At 51.9% G+C, this 15528-nt stretch overlaps 1 protein-coding gene across 2 annotated transcripts; it reads right to left on the bottom strand.

The window, feature by feature from the left end:
- Positions 1 to 1954: 1954 nt before the first annotated feature.
- Positions 1955 to 15071, bottom strand: LOC118569952 (class II histocompatibility antigen, M alpha chain). 2 transcript variants are annotated; one of them, XM_036168250.1, is made up of 7 exons: positions 14880 to 15071; positions 12519 to 14202; positions 5900 to 6423; positions 4389 to 4673; positions 3010 to 3288; positions 2675 to 2803; positions 1955 to 2215 (listed from the first exon to the last, which is right to left on the bottom strand). In XM_036168250.1, exons 3-7 carry the CDS (start codon positions 5985 to 5987, stop codon positions 2211 to 2213), a joined length of 786 nt encoding a protein of 261 aa, XP_036024143.1. In that variant the 5' UTR covers positions 5988 to 6423; positions 12519 to 14202; positions 14880 to 15071; the 3' UTR covers positions 1955 to 2210. The 2 variants fall into 2 exon arrangements, with proteins under 2 accessions (XP_036024143.1, XP_036024144.1); XM_036168251.1 differs by having other exon boundaries at positions 12519 to 14199.
- Between the last annotated feature and the right edge of the window lie 457 nt (positions 15072 to 15528).

Raw genomic sequence — 15528 nt, 5'->3', positions numbered from 1 at the left:
CTGGTGAGTTCGAGGTCAGCCTGGTCTACGTGGTAAGTTCCAGGTTGGCCAGAGCCATACAGTGAGACTTTGTCACAAAAAAATTAATAATAATAATAATAATAATGTTTTAAGCTTTAATTGGCAGGAAATTGCTGGATACATTTGAAGTAGAACAGAAACTAGAAAGCAATATGGACTAGAGCCACACAAGTAAAATGAGAATTAAAAACAAAAACATCTCCAAGGGAGAAAATCAAATACTGAAGATAGAGGTGAAACGGGCTGGAAAGATGGCTCAGTGGTTAGGAGCACTGGCTGCTCTTCCAGAGAACCCGGGTTTGATTCCAGCACCCACATGGCTGCTTACAACCTGTGTAACTCCAGAACCAGGGGATCTGATGCCGTCTTCTGGTCTCTGAAGGCATGCATGTGGTACACAGTCATATAGGCAGGCAAAATACACCCCCACACACAAATTGTTCAAAATTATTTTTTAATTTTTTTTTTAAGGGCAGAAGAAATTTACTGGTGGTGTTAAGTTTTGTGGCGCTGCAGACAAATGGCCAGTGCGTCTGTCCTGTCCTGTCTCCATGTGAAAGTGTTCTCAGTGTCCTTCCATAGGAACCTAAGACTCACAGCACTGGGGTGCTGATAAGTGGCTAGAGCACTTACCCAGCATGCCTGAGGGGCGGGCAGCTAAAGCTCTTGCCACACAAGTATGAGGGCCAGAGTTCCGGTCCCCAGAGCCCATGGAAAGGCCAGGGCGACACTGTGGCCGACTGGTAATTCCAGCCTCAGAGGTCAGAGAGGGCAATGCTCAGAGCTGGCTGGCTAGCAGGAGCAGCCACGCCGGTGAGCTCTGGGTTTGTGAGAGACTGTCTCAGTGAGTAAGGTGGAAGGTCGAAGAAGAGAGGATTCCTGGCATCTACCTCCCACATATGTACATATGGAAAACGGGAAAAGAAGGCAAAGCATCACAAAAACAAACCAATAAGTAGCTGTTAGGGTTACAACAACTCTACACGGGGGACACCACCGCTGTCATCCTTCATTGAAAATTGACGTGAAGGAACAGAGACAGCAAGCCACATTCATCCAAGAGCGGAGCGCCACCAGCCATGCGTTCCCAGTTACCAGTGCACACTCTGCTGTTAGAATGACATGGTCCAGGGGAAGAGCCAACGCCTGGGAAGAACTGGATGGTTCCCTTAGACTCTGATACAATATGAAACATGGAGATGGCCTTGCCACTATCGAACTAATTTCATGAGTTAGCCTCAGCTGCCTCCACAGCAACTCCCACATCCCACGGAAAGCAAATGTGTGGAAAGCAAAGATGTGTGTGTGGCGGTTTACCAGCAGTGGTCATGTGCCGCCAGCTCCCACATCTGCCAGGAACAGTGTCCCACAGTGACCCTGAGAGTTCCCAAGGCCATGAACACATGCCCTCACCAGCTGCTCCCACTTCACTTTAGGAGCTCAAAGAAGATGTCTGTACTGAACCATCTGACCAATCAGAGAGCAGCTAGAGGCAGAGCCTTCTGTCCCAGAACTCATGTTTTCCCAGGTACCCAGAGGGGTGAAGGAGCTGGTATTTCTCAGGGGAAAGAGCATAAACAGCTTCTGGCAACATCGTTTGGGGGATCCAGAAACACATGCAATTTCCTCAACCATTTTATTGATCACAGAAACTCTAGCGCCCTCTCTCATGTATTTCACACAAGCCGATGGGATAACAAACAAGCCTTCACCAGCTCCGCTGCGATCAGGGGACAGGAGCTTGGCTGGGAGAGGGACTTTGCTGTCTCCCTGTCTAATGAGCTGTGTCCAGGTTAAGAAATGCTGAATCTGAAATGACAAACCACTCAAGTCAGGAGTCCAGAGCAAATCCAACAAGTTAAGAAGGCGGCCCAGTGGGCTGCGGTGTGGCGTGGCGATAGAATGTTTGGCTAGAATGGGGGAGAGGTCAAGCTAATGTTAAGAAATAAGGTTTATTTCTTTGAAGTGGGAAGGCATGAGGCGGTGGTGGGTGCTGCCCTAGGCTCCTGATCCGGGCTGTTCTGGATGCAAGTCCAGGGACAGCAGACCCTCAGCCGAGACACCTGCACACTGGCACACATCCTGCGGAGTCCCAGGGACTTCTGCTCCAATGAGAGGCCTGGGTAGGCACGAGAAGCGTGGGTATCCCTGCGGGCAAGGCCTGTGCTGTTCCAAGCTCTGGTCGAGAATCAGTCTGAGGAGAAAGCAGGGTGCAGGAACGTCACCAGGAAGACCCTCTTCCCTCCCTAGCCCCCCTCCCCCCCACCTCACAGCACACCTAGCTGAGTCCTTGTTCTCAGGTCACCTCCAAGCATCTTTTTTTCCCTCCTTTTTATTTGTCCTTTGTGTCTTTCACATCACGCATCACTGTCCCACTCACCTTCCTGTCTCTTTGTATCCACCCTCTGCCCTCCTAAGCATCTTTCTTATAGGTCCCCAGGTCACCTCACTCCCTACTCAAAGCTATTTCTGTGGTCCCCAATAACTGTCTATAACAGGGTCACCAGATAGCAGGGTGTAGCCCCATCGTGCTGCGTACAGGCCCCACACCCAATCTCTCTATCATTGTTTGCTCCCCAAACCAGAGGAGACTTCTGGCACACCCACACTGGCTCCCTCGTACCTGGTTCCCTCACTCTCCCAAATGACTCACCAACTGAGCAAGGCTTCTGGGACCAGATGAAGAAGGCAATGCCCATGATGATGCCCAGCACACCTAGGCCAAAGGCCACACCACACAGCACATTCTCTAGGAGTTCTGAAGGCAGGGCGTTCTGGGGTACTAGAGCAGGAAGAGTGAGGTCAGCCTGGGGGCCCGGGGGGGGGGGGTGGGGCACTCTGCCCAGAGGGACTCGGGAATCTCGAGGGAGATTGAGGCAGGGAAGCATGAAGCTAGCTAGAGTGAGACAGGAAAACAAGAGGACCCCTCCCCTGGGCCTGAGCCTTTCCACCCCACAAAGGAGCAGACTCCAGGGGAAAGGGCCTCACCCCAGTGGGCAATTGGTGTGTAGCTGTCAATCTCATGTGTCACGAGGCAGGAGTAGAGGTCAAAGGGTTCTGGTGTGAAGTTTAAGTAAGAGAATGCCTGGAAGGTGAGCCCGTCGATGGCCGAGATGAACGTGGGGCTGGCTCCCTCCACGGGTTTGAAGTGATGCTGCCAAGTCACAGTCAAGGTCGGCGGGAAGAGATTGCTGATGAAGCAGACCAGCGTGTTGGGCTTGCCAAACTCCAGGGGCTTCAGTGTGAACACCTCAGGCACAGGCAAACCTGGGGGGGCGGGTGCCAGGAAAAGAAGGGAGACCTTTAGACAGTGCCACTGTTTGGAGAGAGTGGAGACACATGGAGGGCAGATGGAGCCAAGACAGAGATGAGGACATCTGGGGCGTGGGGAAGGGACTTCCTGGCAGGAACTGCAGATAGGACACCGTGGACCCCTCTGTCTGACTCCAGGTTGACATCTGACCCTGGCTGACTTCCTGTGTGTATCCAGGTTGGTGTCGGCCCTGTGTAGTTAAGAGTTTTCCTGCCTGGCCCAGTCAGGACAAATCTCCATTACCCGCCAGTCCCACAGTCGCTCAGACCCAACCAAGAAAGCACACAGAAACTTATATTGCTTATAAACTGTGTGGCCGTGGCAGGCTACTTGCTATCTACCTTTTCTATCTTAAATTAACCCATTTCTGTTAGTCTATACTTTGCCACATGGCTTGTGGCTTACCAGTGTCTTTACATGTTGCTTTTCATGGCAGCAGTAGGCAGAGAGATGGCTCAGAGGTTAAGAGCACTGACTGCTCTTCCAGAGGCCCTGAGTTCAATTCCCAGCAACCACATGGTGGCTCACAACCATCTGTAATGAGAGCCCTGGCTGACTTCCTGTGTGTATCCATGTTGGTGTCGGCCCTGGCTGACTTCCTGTGTGTATCCAGGTTGACATCTGACCCTGGCTGACTTCCTGTGTGTATCCAGGTTGACATCTGACCCTGGCTGACTTCCTGTGTGTATCCAGGTTGGTGTCTGACTCTGGCTGACTTCCTGTGTGTATCCAGGTTGGTGTCCGACCCTGGCTTCTCAGGAAGCTCATCCCTGGATTCCTCCATTCTCCAATCCATCTTAAGGGCACAGTAATGAGGATGCTGACATTGGTTCAGTGGGGCGAACTGGCCCCGTAACTTCATCAATTTCAGCGGCTTTCCAGCGCCTTCGACGTCTCCTTCCCACACAGACACAGCAGACACACTGCAGCTTGTGGGGAGAAGTGTCGGGGCAGAAAAGAAAAGCAAGCAGAACAAGGGGGTGTGGAGGGTGAGAGACGTGAAGTTTGGGGGAGTGAGGCTGCAGCCCCCCAAACTCCACTCCTTGTTCCTGACCTCTGGACACTGGGATTAACCCTTCATACTTCGGGCCCACTTGCTGGATCAATATTTCACAGAAGTCCTTGTCAAATGAAATGGCAGAGGCGTCTCCCTGTTCCTGAGCCCAGCCTGCAAAGTCGGGCAGCCGGGGTACTCGGGTGTTCCGGGAGAAGTCGTAGGTGAAGAGCTGGTCTTCATCATAGGACTCAGACAGCCCTATGCTGGGGTTCCCGTCCTGGCAGAACACAGTGTGCCGGAACGTGTGGTTTTGCAGGCCATCCCACCACACCGGAGGAGGAGCTGTAAAGACAGGCTGAGTTCAGGGACTTTCTCTTGAAGGTAGAAAACGGTAAGGTCTCTCTTTGGGGGTGCAGTAGAGATGGCCTCGCCCCTCCTGCACTTGTTGCAGGTTCCTCCTTACGCATGAAAAAGCAACTGTCTACACCTGTAAAGAGCAGAGCCAGGCGTGGTGACACACATCTGGGATGCCAGTACTTGGGAGGTAAAGAGGGCGGGGCACCAGGGGTCCAAAATCAGCCTCAGCTACATAGAGCCACCCTGGGACACATGAGACTGTCTCAGAAAAATCAAACAAACAAAGAAAGAAAGCAAACGTCTCAGAAGGAAGTAACGGATGCACGCCGTTCTGCCGTGCCTGAGTCCTGCTCAAAGGCACCAGCCCTGGAGTGAACCTGAACGCCTCACCAAGCCCAGGACCCCTGCACGGTGGACACCTTTATCTAATTCAGAAGCCAGTGGTGTGACTCCCGCCTTGAGGGGTCTGGGGAAGGGCCATGGCCTCCCTAAGCCATAATGATGTGGTCTAGGCTGCCCAGTCCCAAGTGTAAAGTAAGGCAGTCTCTGGACCTGCTGGGCCACCGCAGGGCCACCCCACCTGTCTGACAGCCTCTCCCTGACTAAACACTCCAGACCATGAACAGACAGGCCTGGGGGACCTGAACCCCTGGCCACGGGGAATAACAATCTACTTTGAAACTTCTGACAGGAATCCCCGAGACAGAAGGAGCCTTTTCAACGAACACCCAGAATAACAAACACACTGTGAGGGGACCTTCCAGGTTGCGCTTACAACTGTCCCTGAGAACAAACTAAGAGCCGAGTTGACAACAGACTAGAGCAGGAATCCTGACTTCCTGGAATGTAAATCACCGTGCAGAGGTTTGAGACCCGGCCTTGCTCTGTAGCTGAGGCTGGCCTTGGGCTCTTGACCATCCTGCCCTCACTTTTCTAAGTGCTGGGATTACTGCCCTGCGCCACCACACTTGGCTGGGCAATGATTCTGACTTTGTTCCAACCCCGGCTCTGTCATTCCCCACGCTGTGATCGTGCACAGGTCTCTTAAGCTGTTAAGTCTGCGCGCAGACAGGGCCTGTGAAATGCCTGGGGTGCTTGCCATCCGCGAACAGCAGCCCTCTCCCCAAGTTTCCACTGACACAGACCCCTCCCGGTACTCATCAAGCCCAAGACTCATCCTCAGGGACGCGTGAAGGGAGCCAGGGTCTTACCTTCGGGCCCCGCCCAGGTGTGGGGGAGCAGCCACAGAAACTGCAGCAGCTGCAGCAGCCCGGCTCCTGGCTTCTGCTCATTGTCCATACCTTTACACCCTCAGTAAATGAGAGCTACCACTGAGTCCCGGGTGCCCAGCTCCCTTCCAGATCCACATCATGTTTCCACAGAGCATCTCCAATTGCTGTCTGTCTCATTTCGGCTAAACCAATCACAGAAGTGTAGAATTTGACATCATCAGTCGCTAAGGAGAGGCTTGGGGCCAGCCACCTCTTGAAGACTTGACTCTGGGCCAGCCGGGCGGGGAGGCTGGGCCAAGAAGGGCGGCTCTGGGGACCTCTGCCTCCTGGTGGAAGGCCCTGCTCCAGCAGGTGGCTGTCTGGGTCTCCAGAGCAGCGCCGCCTGGCGGCAGAACGCCATAACGAGGCCGAATCACTCGGAACGCGGGGGCTACAAATTCCAGCTGGCCTCTCTTAGGTTGCATTGCATCTTCCAGAGGTCAGTACTTGGAATCAACTTCAGCCTGCAAATACCCAGTAGAAAATTATAGAAATAAACAATATTTGGGGGGACATATTTTGTCGTGTTGTTTGGGGTGGGGCAAAGACAGGGTCTCATGCACCCCAGGCTGGCCTAGAACTCAGTATGCATCTGAGGATGACCTTGAACTTCTGATCAGTGCTGAGATTACAGGCAAGCACCATCATACCTGGTTTACCCCGTGCTGGGAACCGAACTCAAGACTTTGCAAGAGGGGTTGAAACAGGGTCTCACTCTGTACTGCAGGCTGGCCTGGAATTCACTGTGACCCTCAAGCCTCCACAAACACAGTGCTGAGATTACAGGGTACAGGGAGGCTCCATCATGCCTGATTCATTTGGTGCTGGGAATTGAACCCAAGGCTGGGGAAGGGCAGACATGGTCTCACTATGTAGCCCAGGCTGGCCTCGAATTCTGTGGTCCTCCGGCCTCACTCCTGAGTGCTGGGGCTACAGGGGTGAGCCACCACACCAGCATAACAGGTTTTGAGTTTTGCACCGGTGCTCATGGCTGGCGGCCGCCCACAGCAGCCATGCTGATGGAGGGGAGTCACAAGCCATGGTTACTTTCCTAGAGCTTTATTGGGAGAGAGAGGGAGAGAGGAAGAGAGGGAAAGAGACCACGTGGAGGGGGGAGAACACACAGAAGGAAAGAGAGCGGAAAAGAGAAAGGAACGCACAGAGGGCATGCCCGCTTTTTAGGCTGGGACGCAGTCGCAGGCTGGTGATGTAATTAAGGACAGAATCCTTACACTTACCTCACTCCATCCTGCCGAATTGGCAAATGGTCTTATTAATAGAAAACCTGGAGCCAGATATTGGGGTGAAAGTTGAAAGATCAGAGAGACAGAACAAGCCTGCTACAAGTTCTTACCTCTACAAAATCCTCAGCTTTAAGAGCAAGACTTCCTGTTTACTCACACTTGTACACCTTTCTGTGCCTGGCCATCTACCTTTCTTCCTAGTGCTGGATTAAAGGCGTGTGCCACCACGCCTGGCTCCGTTCCCAGTGTGGCCTCGAACTCACAGAGATCCGCCTGCCTCTGCCTCCCGAATGCTAGGATTAAAGGCGTGTGCCACCACTGCCTGACTTCTGTGTTTAATACAGTGGCTGGCTCTGTCCTCTGATCCCCAGGCAAGCTTTATGGGGGTGCACAGTGTATCACCACTCCGAGGTGTGAATTATGTTTGCCCAGGATCTCACGCCATACTGGCCACCTGCCCATGCGGTCACTGAGGTATTTATGGGTTAGATTGTTGCTGCAGTGAGTGCCTGTGTTCCAGTGACCCTTGCTTTAACTAAGAACGGCCCCAAAGGGCAAGAGGAGGGAGGAGACTTGGAACAACAGAAGGTCAAGCTTTAAAAGGCTTCCTGTAGGTGAAAAGGTGAGGGCTGTGGCTTCGGAAAGAACGGGGAAAGTGGTTGACTATCAGATACCATGTGTGCATGTGTGTGCACCTGTGTGTGTGAGAGAGAACATGCATGCGCCCGTGTGTGTGGTTGACATAGATGTGGAGATCAAAGAACCACTTTCAAGAGTCTGTTCCCTCCTTTCTCTGTGGGCTCCAGGAATCAAACAGGCTGCGAGCTTTACCCAGCACACACTTGGACCCGCTGAGCCATGGTGCTGGCCCCTCTCTTAACTTTTACAATAACATGTTGGTGGTGGTGGTCTGTCTTATTACTATAACTGAATAAGCTTTATTATATATGTGAAATGCACTGCTTCTGTGCACATATATACGTGTGTATTAGTTTCTTGTGCTGTGCATGTGCACACAGAGTGTGTGTTTGTTCCTTTTCTTGTTGTTGTGGTCACAGTGGGTGTGCAGCGGCTTAAGGAGGAAGGTGTGTGTTGGTTTAGGGTTTGTGGGGAGACGGTTCGTCATGGTGGGGAAGGCATGGTGACAGGGCACAAGGCCACTGGTCACATCGAATCGGGTCAGGAAACAGAACTAACTGCCTAACGTTCAGAGTGCGCTGCCTGCTGGCAGGACACTGTGATGGGCTGAATTTCCTATTGGTTCTCAGACCCCACTTCTTCCTCCGAGACCCCAGGGAGATCTTTCTCCCTTTTAGTCAATCTCGGACCCCAGCCCGCAGGCTCGTCTTTAGAGCAGGTCATCCCTCCTGCTTTAAACCTTTCTGGAAACACCGTCATAGATACACCCAGCAGTGTGTTTCCATGGTGACCTTTCCAGAACACCCTCATAGGTACACCCAGCAGTGTGTTTCCATGGTGACCTTTCCAGAACACTCTCATAGGTACACCCAGCAGTGTTCCCATGGTGATTCTAGATCCAGTTGTGTTGACGACTAAGATTAAACTACCAATAGCAGCAGCATGTGCCGAGGCACTCAGGTCTGCTCCAGTCCACACAGGTCTTCAGACTTAGGAAGACAGCACAACCATGGCACAATGCAAATGAGGAAATAGTTTCATCAAGATGACCAGGTGTCCCTCGTGGTGATGGGACCACATGCTGAAATGCAAGCTACTGGAGCCAGTCTGTTCCTGGACAAAGAACAGTTTGTGGTGTGGACATCCAGGTCCATGTGACAGGTGGTGGCCATGGGGTCCAGTTTTATACTACCCAACAGTCCATCTCCAAGGTGGCCTAGTACGAGAAATATATGGATGAGGCTTCCAAGAAGGGGGTCAAGGACATCCTTGAGGTAGAGAGAAGGCTCGGGCAGTAACAGCACTGGCCGTTCTTCTAAAAGACTTGGGTTCAATTCCCAGCACCCACACAGTGGCTCACAACCATCTGTAACTCCAGTTCCAGGGGATCTGACACCCTCTTCTGGCCTCCATAGGCACCAAGCACACACATAGTGCACACACATGGTACACACGCATGTTGCACAGACATACGTGCAGGAAAAATGCCCACACATAAAGTAAAAAAAAAAAAAAAAAATTTAAAGACATCCTCCTCACCAGGATGGCAGGACCCTGTTAATAGCCAAACTGTCATTGCAAAACCAAAGAGTCTAGAGGTCCTGGTGCCCATACTTGCCACTAGAAATCCTACTGATGGGCCCATCCTACACACAGGATTTATCTGTGTGATAGACCCTGTAGGATTTTAAAGTTTCCAGGGTGATTAACCACCACAATAAACGTGTGTGTGTGTGTGTGTGTGTGTGTGTGTATACTGTCTGTTGCTTTTGCAGAGGTCTTGAAATGGGTCCCTCATGAATAAGGGGTACCACCATCTTGAAATGTCCCAAAGGCTCGTGTGTGGAAGGCTTGGCCTAGCTGACGGCGCTCTTGGGAGGCAGTAGGGACATTAGAAGGTAGGGCTAATTGGAGGACATGATGACATGACAGTCTTATGGCCACCCTCCCTCTCCCTCTCGGCCACTCTGCAGCTCCACTCGCTCCCTGCTGTGCTCTGCCTTGCCACAGACTCAGATGATGACGCCAAGTGACCAGGAACTGAAACCAGGAGCCGAAGTAAATCTTCCTTTCAAGTGATCTCATTTTGTCAGGACGACAGGAACCTGACCACGGGGAGACTCCTGTGAGGCACAGTCCTGTCTTTAGGAGCTACAGGACCAAGGACTAACACAGATGCCATGTGTTTGCATGAGACTGTGCCAAGGGCTGAGGGTGAGGCTCGGCAGGGGGACACTTGCCTGGCATGCCTGTGGCCCTGGCTTCGATCCCCCGAACCCCAGGACAAGAGTGTGTTGAGACTTTAAGAGGTTGTATGAGGTTAGGGGGATAAAGGGGACACAGGACAACTTTTAGCACTGTGAGAATTTGTCTGACTGTCAACTTGAAATTTAGAATCACATGGAAACAGCCTCTAGATGGGTCTGTGAGGAAATTTCCCGGTTGAATGAACTGAAATGAGAAGGCACCCTAAGTATGCCTGGTTTCACACATGATGCTGGGGTCCTGCCCTGCCTAAAAGGAAAGAAAAAGCTGATCCTCGGTGTGCCCGTCTGCTTCTTGACTCCATGTACACCACAGCCAGCCCCCTCACTCCTGAGGCCTAACTTTCCCACCATCGCGGGCTGTCCCCGAAGGCGGAGCCACAGCCAGCCCTGCCTTCCTTACATTGCTTTTGTTAAGTATTTTATCACAGCAATAACAAGAGGACCTGACATAAGAGACTTGAAGGGAAATCAATTTGACCAGAATGTGAGAGAAAAGAGTTCCAGGGATGGGCAGGGCGGGTGCATGAGGGTCAAAGGCATGGCTACTCCTCTGCAGCCTCGGTGATGGTAACAGGAAAGGTTGTAAAGGTTGCCCACAAGTTCCCATGGTGATGAGGCACATTGTGATACACTAGAAATCCAGGCAAGAGCTGGACACGCAGGCTCTGACATGGCACAAAGAGGGGCCGTGTCGGCAACACTGACGTCAACACGCTGGGGGACATGCTGGCGATGGATGTAACTCAGTGGAAAGCCCTGGCTTAGTACGTGCAGGCACTGAGCTCAATGCCCAGTGTGGCAAGACAGACAGACAGACAGATAGATGGATGAATGGATGGGGAAAAAAAAAACAACCAAAAACCAAACCAAAACAAAAAACCAAAAAAAAGGCATGATACAAAATAACATCATCATTATTATTATCATTATTATTTTGAGAGAAAGTCTCACTGTGTAGCCTTAGCCGGCCTGGAATTCACTCTGTAGACCAGGCTGGCTTTGAACCCATAGAAACCTGCCTGCCTCTGACTCCCAGAGTGCTGGGTGGGATTAAAGCAGTGCTGCACCACAGCCAGCCAATTCTATCATTTCTGAGTGACTATTCTGACATCTCAAACAACTGAAGCTTGAGGAAAACTAACACCATGGCCAAGGGTCTAGAGCCCCATTTGACAAGGGTGAAGATGCCAGTGCAGCCTTGTCCCCAGCAGCTGGGGACAAGGAGGTCCCAGAATCAAGGGAAATGTGCTAGGACAGTGAGATGGGAGGCGTAGGAGCTGAAGTCAGGCTGCTGAGCACTTGTGGAAAGATGGAGAGGCCGGGCCTGGTGGGGCACACCTGTAACCCCAGCTACTTGGGAGCCCGCAGTACAAGACTGCAAGTTCAAGGTGAGGCTACAGAGTGAGTTCAAGGCCAGCCTGAGTAACTCATTGAGAACCTGCCTCAGAAAAAATGTGTGTGGGGTAAGGGATGCTGTAGTTCAGTGGTAAAGCACTTGTCTAGGACGCATGAGGCCCTGGGTTAGAGGAGGCAAGGGGGAAGGAAGGGGAGGAAGACGGAGAGAAAGAGGAGGGGGGACAAAGAGAGTAAATATGCTCTTAAATGTGTTAAATTTAGGGTGCTGTGGAACAGCCCACAGAGGCGGTGAGGTGGATGACGATGGATCCCCGGTGTGGATGGTGAGTCTGATTTGGGGAGCTATGAGCACACAGGATGAAGCAGAGGGTCAAATCACCAAGGAGGGGCAAAAATAGACACGGGGGGGGGGGGGGGGCTGGAGAGATGGCTCAGAGGTTAAGAGTGCTGACTGCTCTTCCAGAGGTCCTGAGTTCAATTCCTAGCACCCACATGGTGGCTCACAACCATCTGTAACAAGATCTGATGCCCTCTTCTGGCTTGCAGTCATACATGCAGACAGAACACCGTATACATAATAAATTTAAAAAAAAAAGCCGGGCGATGGTGGCACATGCCTTTAATCCCAGCACTCAGGAGGCAGAGGCAGGTGGATCTTTGTGAGTTCGAGGCCAGCCTGGTCTACCAAGTGAGTTCCAGGAAAGGTGCAAAGCTACACAGAGAAACCCTGTCTCGAAAAACCAAAAAAAAAAAAAAAAAAAAAAAAAAAAAATAGACACAGGCCTGCAGGGGGCCGACCTCATCAGCCAACACATGGGACCCAGGCAGGAATCTGAGCCATGCCTGGAGCTCAGGCTGGCCTCAAACTCACAGCAGAGCAGCCTTAGCCTCCCAGTGCTGGGATTCAAGCATGCTAGGCTAAGAGAACCCCATCTATAAAGTCAGTTTCAAAGATGTTAAGGTGTCAAAAGGAGGAGGCTGCCCGCAGTGCAGCTAGCGATGGGTATTTGGGATCAGACACTACCCCAGCCTGAGCCAGAGCCCTGTCCACACCTGCAGTTGCCCTGTGGAGACATATTCTGAGAAGCTGCCACCAGGCACAGGATCCTGAAGAAGGAGCTTCTCCTGGGAGGCTGTTGTCCAGAGTCCTGGCATGGCTGCCACCACACCAAGGGCCACAACTGTCAATCACCGGATCGGAGACTGAAGCAGGAAGTTTCTGGGTTTTCCTTCCATCTTTTGCCAGTGCCTCCTGCTGGCAGAATCTGCAGGGAAGACAGCCAGGAAAGCCAGGAGGGAGACCTAGTCCTGGAGGGTGGGTGCAGCAGAGAGAGGAGAGAGAGAGAGAGAGAGAGAGAGAGAGAGAGAGAGAGAGAGAGACTCCCACTGCCAATCCCCGCGAATCTGGCAGTGCCAGGAGCACCTAGGGAGAGAAACAGAGCAGCAGCAGGTGACAGAAGCTTGGGGGGGGGGGTGAAGCCGGCATTACCCAGCGCCACCCTGAATGCAGGAGGGCTGAGGAGGGTCCGCTCTGGCAAAAATTACAAGATGAAGGATGCATGACTGAACACCCTCTGGATTGTAGTAGGAGTCAACTCCAGATTGCGGTGGGCTGAGGAGTGGGAGGTGAGGAAGAAACTGTTGCTGTGTATGCTTCAAGTTTGATAGAGAAAAGAGGGGGAGGGGGAGGCAGTGAGGAAGATCTAATGCAACAATTAAGTAACCCAAGCAATTCATCTTTGTTCACATGGTCTGGTCAGTGCTTCTGAGACATGCCAAACCTGGGCCCTATTTCAAGGCCTCACAGTAGCAACTGTAGCCAAATGCAGAACAAAACAACAGTACGGCTCCGAGTGTGGAACAGCGATGTGTGGTGTGCCTGTTCCTAGGCGTCTGGATGAGGAGCCAGTTTCAGGGCTGGGGACAGTCTGGAGATGGCTTGCACTCTACGGGAGAGACCCAGGGCACACAGCCATCTGCTGCTCTACACAACCGCCTTCTTACAGTTCTGGAGGTGGAACCCAGGGCTCACACACCCTAGACAAGCATTCTATCTGGGAGCCAAAACCCCAGCCACCCACCTGGGATTCTAAACCAGAGTCTGCAAACTTTCTGTGAGGAACAGATAGAAAGCCTCTCTGGCTGCCAGGAAAACCTCTTGAACAAGGCTCAGCTCTGCCCTGCCCTCGCCCCCCACGCTTCTCAGGCCTCTCCTGCTGCTCTCTCCCTCACCGACTGGACCCTCTCAGCTCATCTCTACTGATGGTCCCTGAAGTTCTGTCCTTAACTCTTTTTTATTTATGGGTACTAAAATATGAATTTCACATCATTTCCATGTGTCATGAAACATTCTTGCTTTTTAAAAACAATCATTTTAAAAAATGTGAAACCATTCTTAGCCCGCAGGCTATATGAAAACAGGCTGGCTTTCGCTCACAGGCCCATACTTGCGTGTGGTCAGAATTAAGATGGAAACCCCAAATAAAGTCACCTTTTGGCAAAGCCCTTCTCCCCTTGCACCTAGGAACTGTGGTCAGGGAATACACAGTGTGTCCGGGCAGCAGAGAATTCCGAGATCTTCTGGTCAGCAGAAGAAATTGGGCTCCACGGGAGGGCTTAGGAGCAGGTGGGTCCCACCGGGAGTTACTCAGGCGGGAGGAACCAGACAGAGGGGCCATGTTCTCCACAACCAGGAGCGGCAGGGCTGGGTCACCTTCTTCCATAGGCTACAGTCCTACTATAAATAGAAACACATGCAGCCGCGACCACTCTGCACCGTCACCAACAATCTCCACCGAGGCGTTCCCAGGGAGCCAGCTCCCAAGCCCAGCCTCCCCACCCGCGACAAGCCAATGTGCCTGAAAAGCCGGGGGCCACTGGGTCCCCACTTGTATACTTCTTGAAATCCCTCCCTCTCAACATGAAGTTCCCCAGTGTTTCTGTTCTGCTCATCAGGTGGGCTGCGAGCAGACCACGAATATGACACACTAGGCCCTCTCCCCTACTCGGTCTGCCGTCCCTGGAGGCCCCCCCCAGCCCTTCCCCCTTCCCTGGCAACCCCTTTTCTGTGTGCTTCATGGAGTCCGTGGCTTTTCTTCCAGCGGCTGCTTTGGCTTTTATTTTATTTTGTTTTGTTTTTTTCCTGAGGTAGAGTCTCACTGCAGCTCAGGCGGGCAGGAAACTCACTATGTAGCACATGCTTTGAATTCACATCAATTCTCCTGCCTCGGCCTCTCAAGTGCTGGGATTGTTGTTGGCGTGAGTCACCACACCTGGCTTTAGGAACGCAAGTCCTCTGGTGTTTTCTCTTCAACCTCTGCCCTTCTTGCTGGATGCAATCGCCCTGAACGGAATTTATGGCCTCACTTACTCCCTCAGGGCCGCCACCCATTTGCTGGCATCTTCCAAACTCACCTCTTCCCCTCCGGTTCTGCTCTGGAATTCACCCGGGGCCATTCCACTGCTTGGAGACGCCGGCACTTGAAAGCTGAGTAGCTCCAGTTCTCCGATGTTTTGTCCACAGGGAAGTGTGTTGCTTGTGGAGTAAAAATGCTACCTGTTGGAGATTTAGCTCAGCGGTAGAGCGCTTGCCTAGCAAGTGCAAGGCCCTGGGTTCGATCCTCAGCTCCAGGAAAAAAAAAAAAAAAAAAAAAGATTAAAAAAAATTATTTAAAATACAATTAAAAAAAAAAAAAAGCTACCTGTTAAGTTGACCAGCAAAGCTGGGTGGTGGTGGTGCATGTCTCTTTAGTCCCAGCACTCAGGAGGCAGAGGCAGGTGGATCTCTGTGAGTTCGAGGCCAGCCTGGTTTACAGAGAGAGTTCCAGGACAGCCAGGGCTGTTACACAGAGAAACCCTGTCTCGGAAAACAAAAACAAACAAACAAACAAACAAAAGTTAACTTCAGCAGACACAATAAAACTAAAGACATTTCCAGCATGGAGCTGCCTGGTAAGGCTGTTACTTACAAACAACAGAAACCAATTCTGGAGGCCAGGTATGGTGGTATATTCCAAAAATTCCAGCACTAGGGAAGCCGAGACAGGAAGATAATGAGTTCAAG

This window comes from Onychomys torridus, chromosome 18 (genome assembly GCF_903995425.1).
Source record: "Onychomys torridus chromosome 18, mOncTor1.1, whole genome shotgun sequence".
In the NCBI taxonomy this organism is placed as follows: domain Eukaryota; kingdom Metazoa; phylum Chordata; class Mammalia; order Rodentia; family Cricetidae; genus Onychomys; species Onychomys torridus.
This window is presented reverse-complemented; position numbering and strand designations above follow the sequence as displayed.

Bases quoted from the DNA above. Each gene is read 5' to 3' on its own strand.
- LOC118569952 (XM_036168250.1), bottom strand. From the start codon at position 5,987: ATGGACAATGAGCAGAAGCCAGGAGCCGGGCTGCTGCAGCTGCTGCAG. The intron at 3,289-4,388 runs GTCAGGAACAAG...CCGCCCCCCCAG, and splicing joins GTTAATCCCAGTGTCCAGAG to GTTTGCCTGTGCCTGAGGTG. The intron at 2,804-3,009 runs GTGAGGCCCTTT...TTCCTGCTCTAG, and splicing joins CACACCAATTGCCCACTGGG to TACCCCAGAACGCCCTGCCT.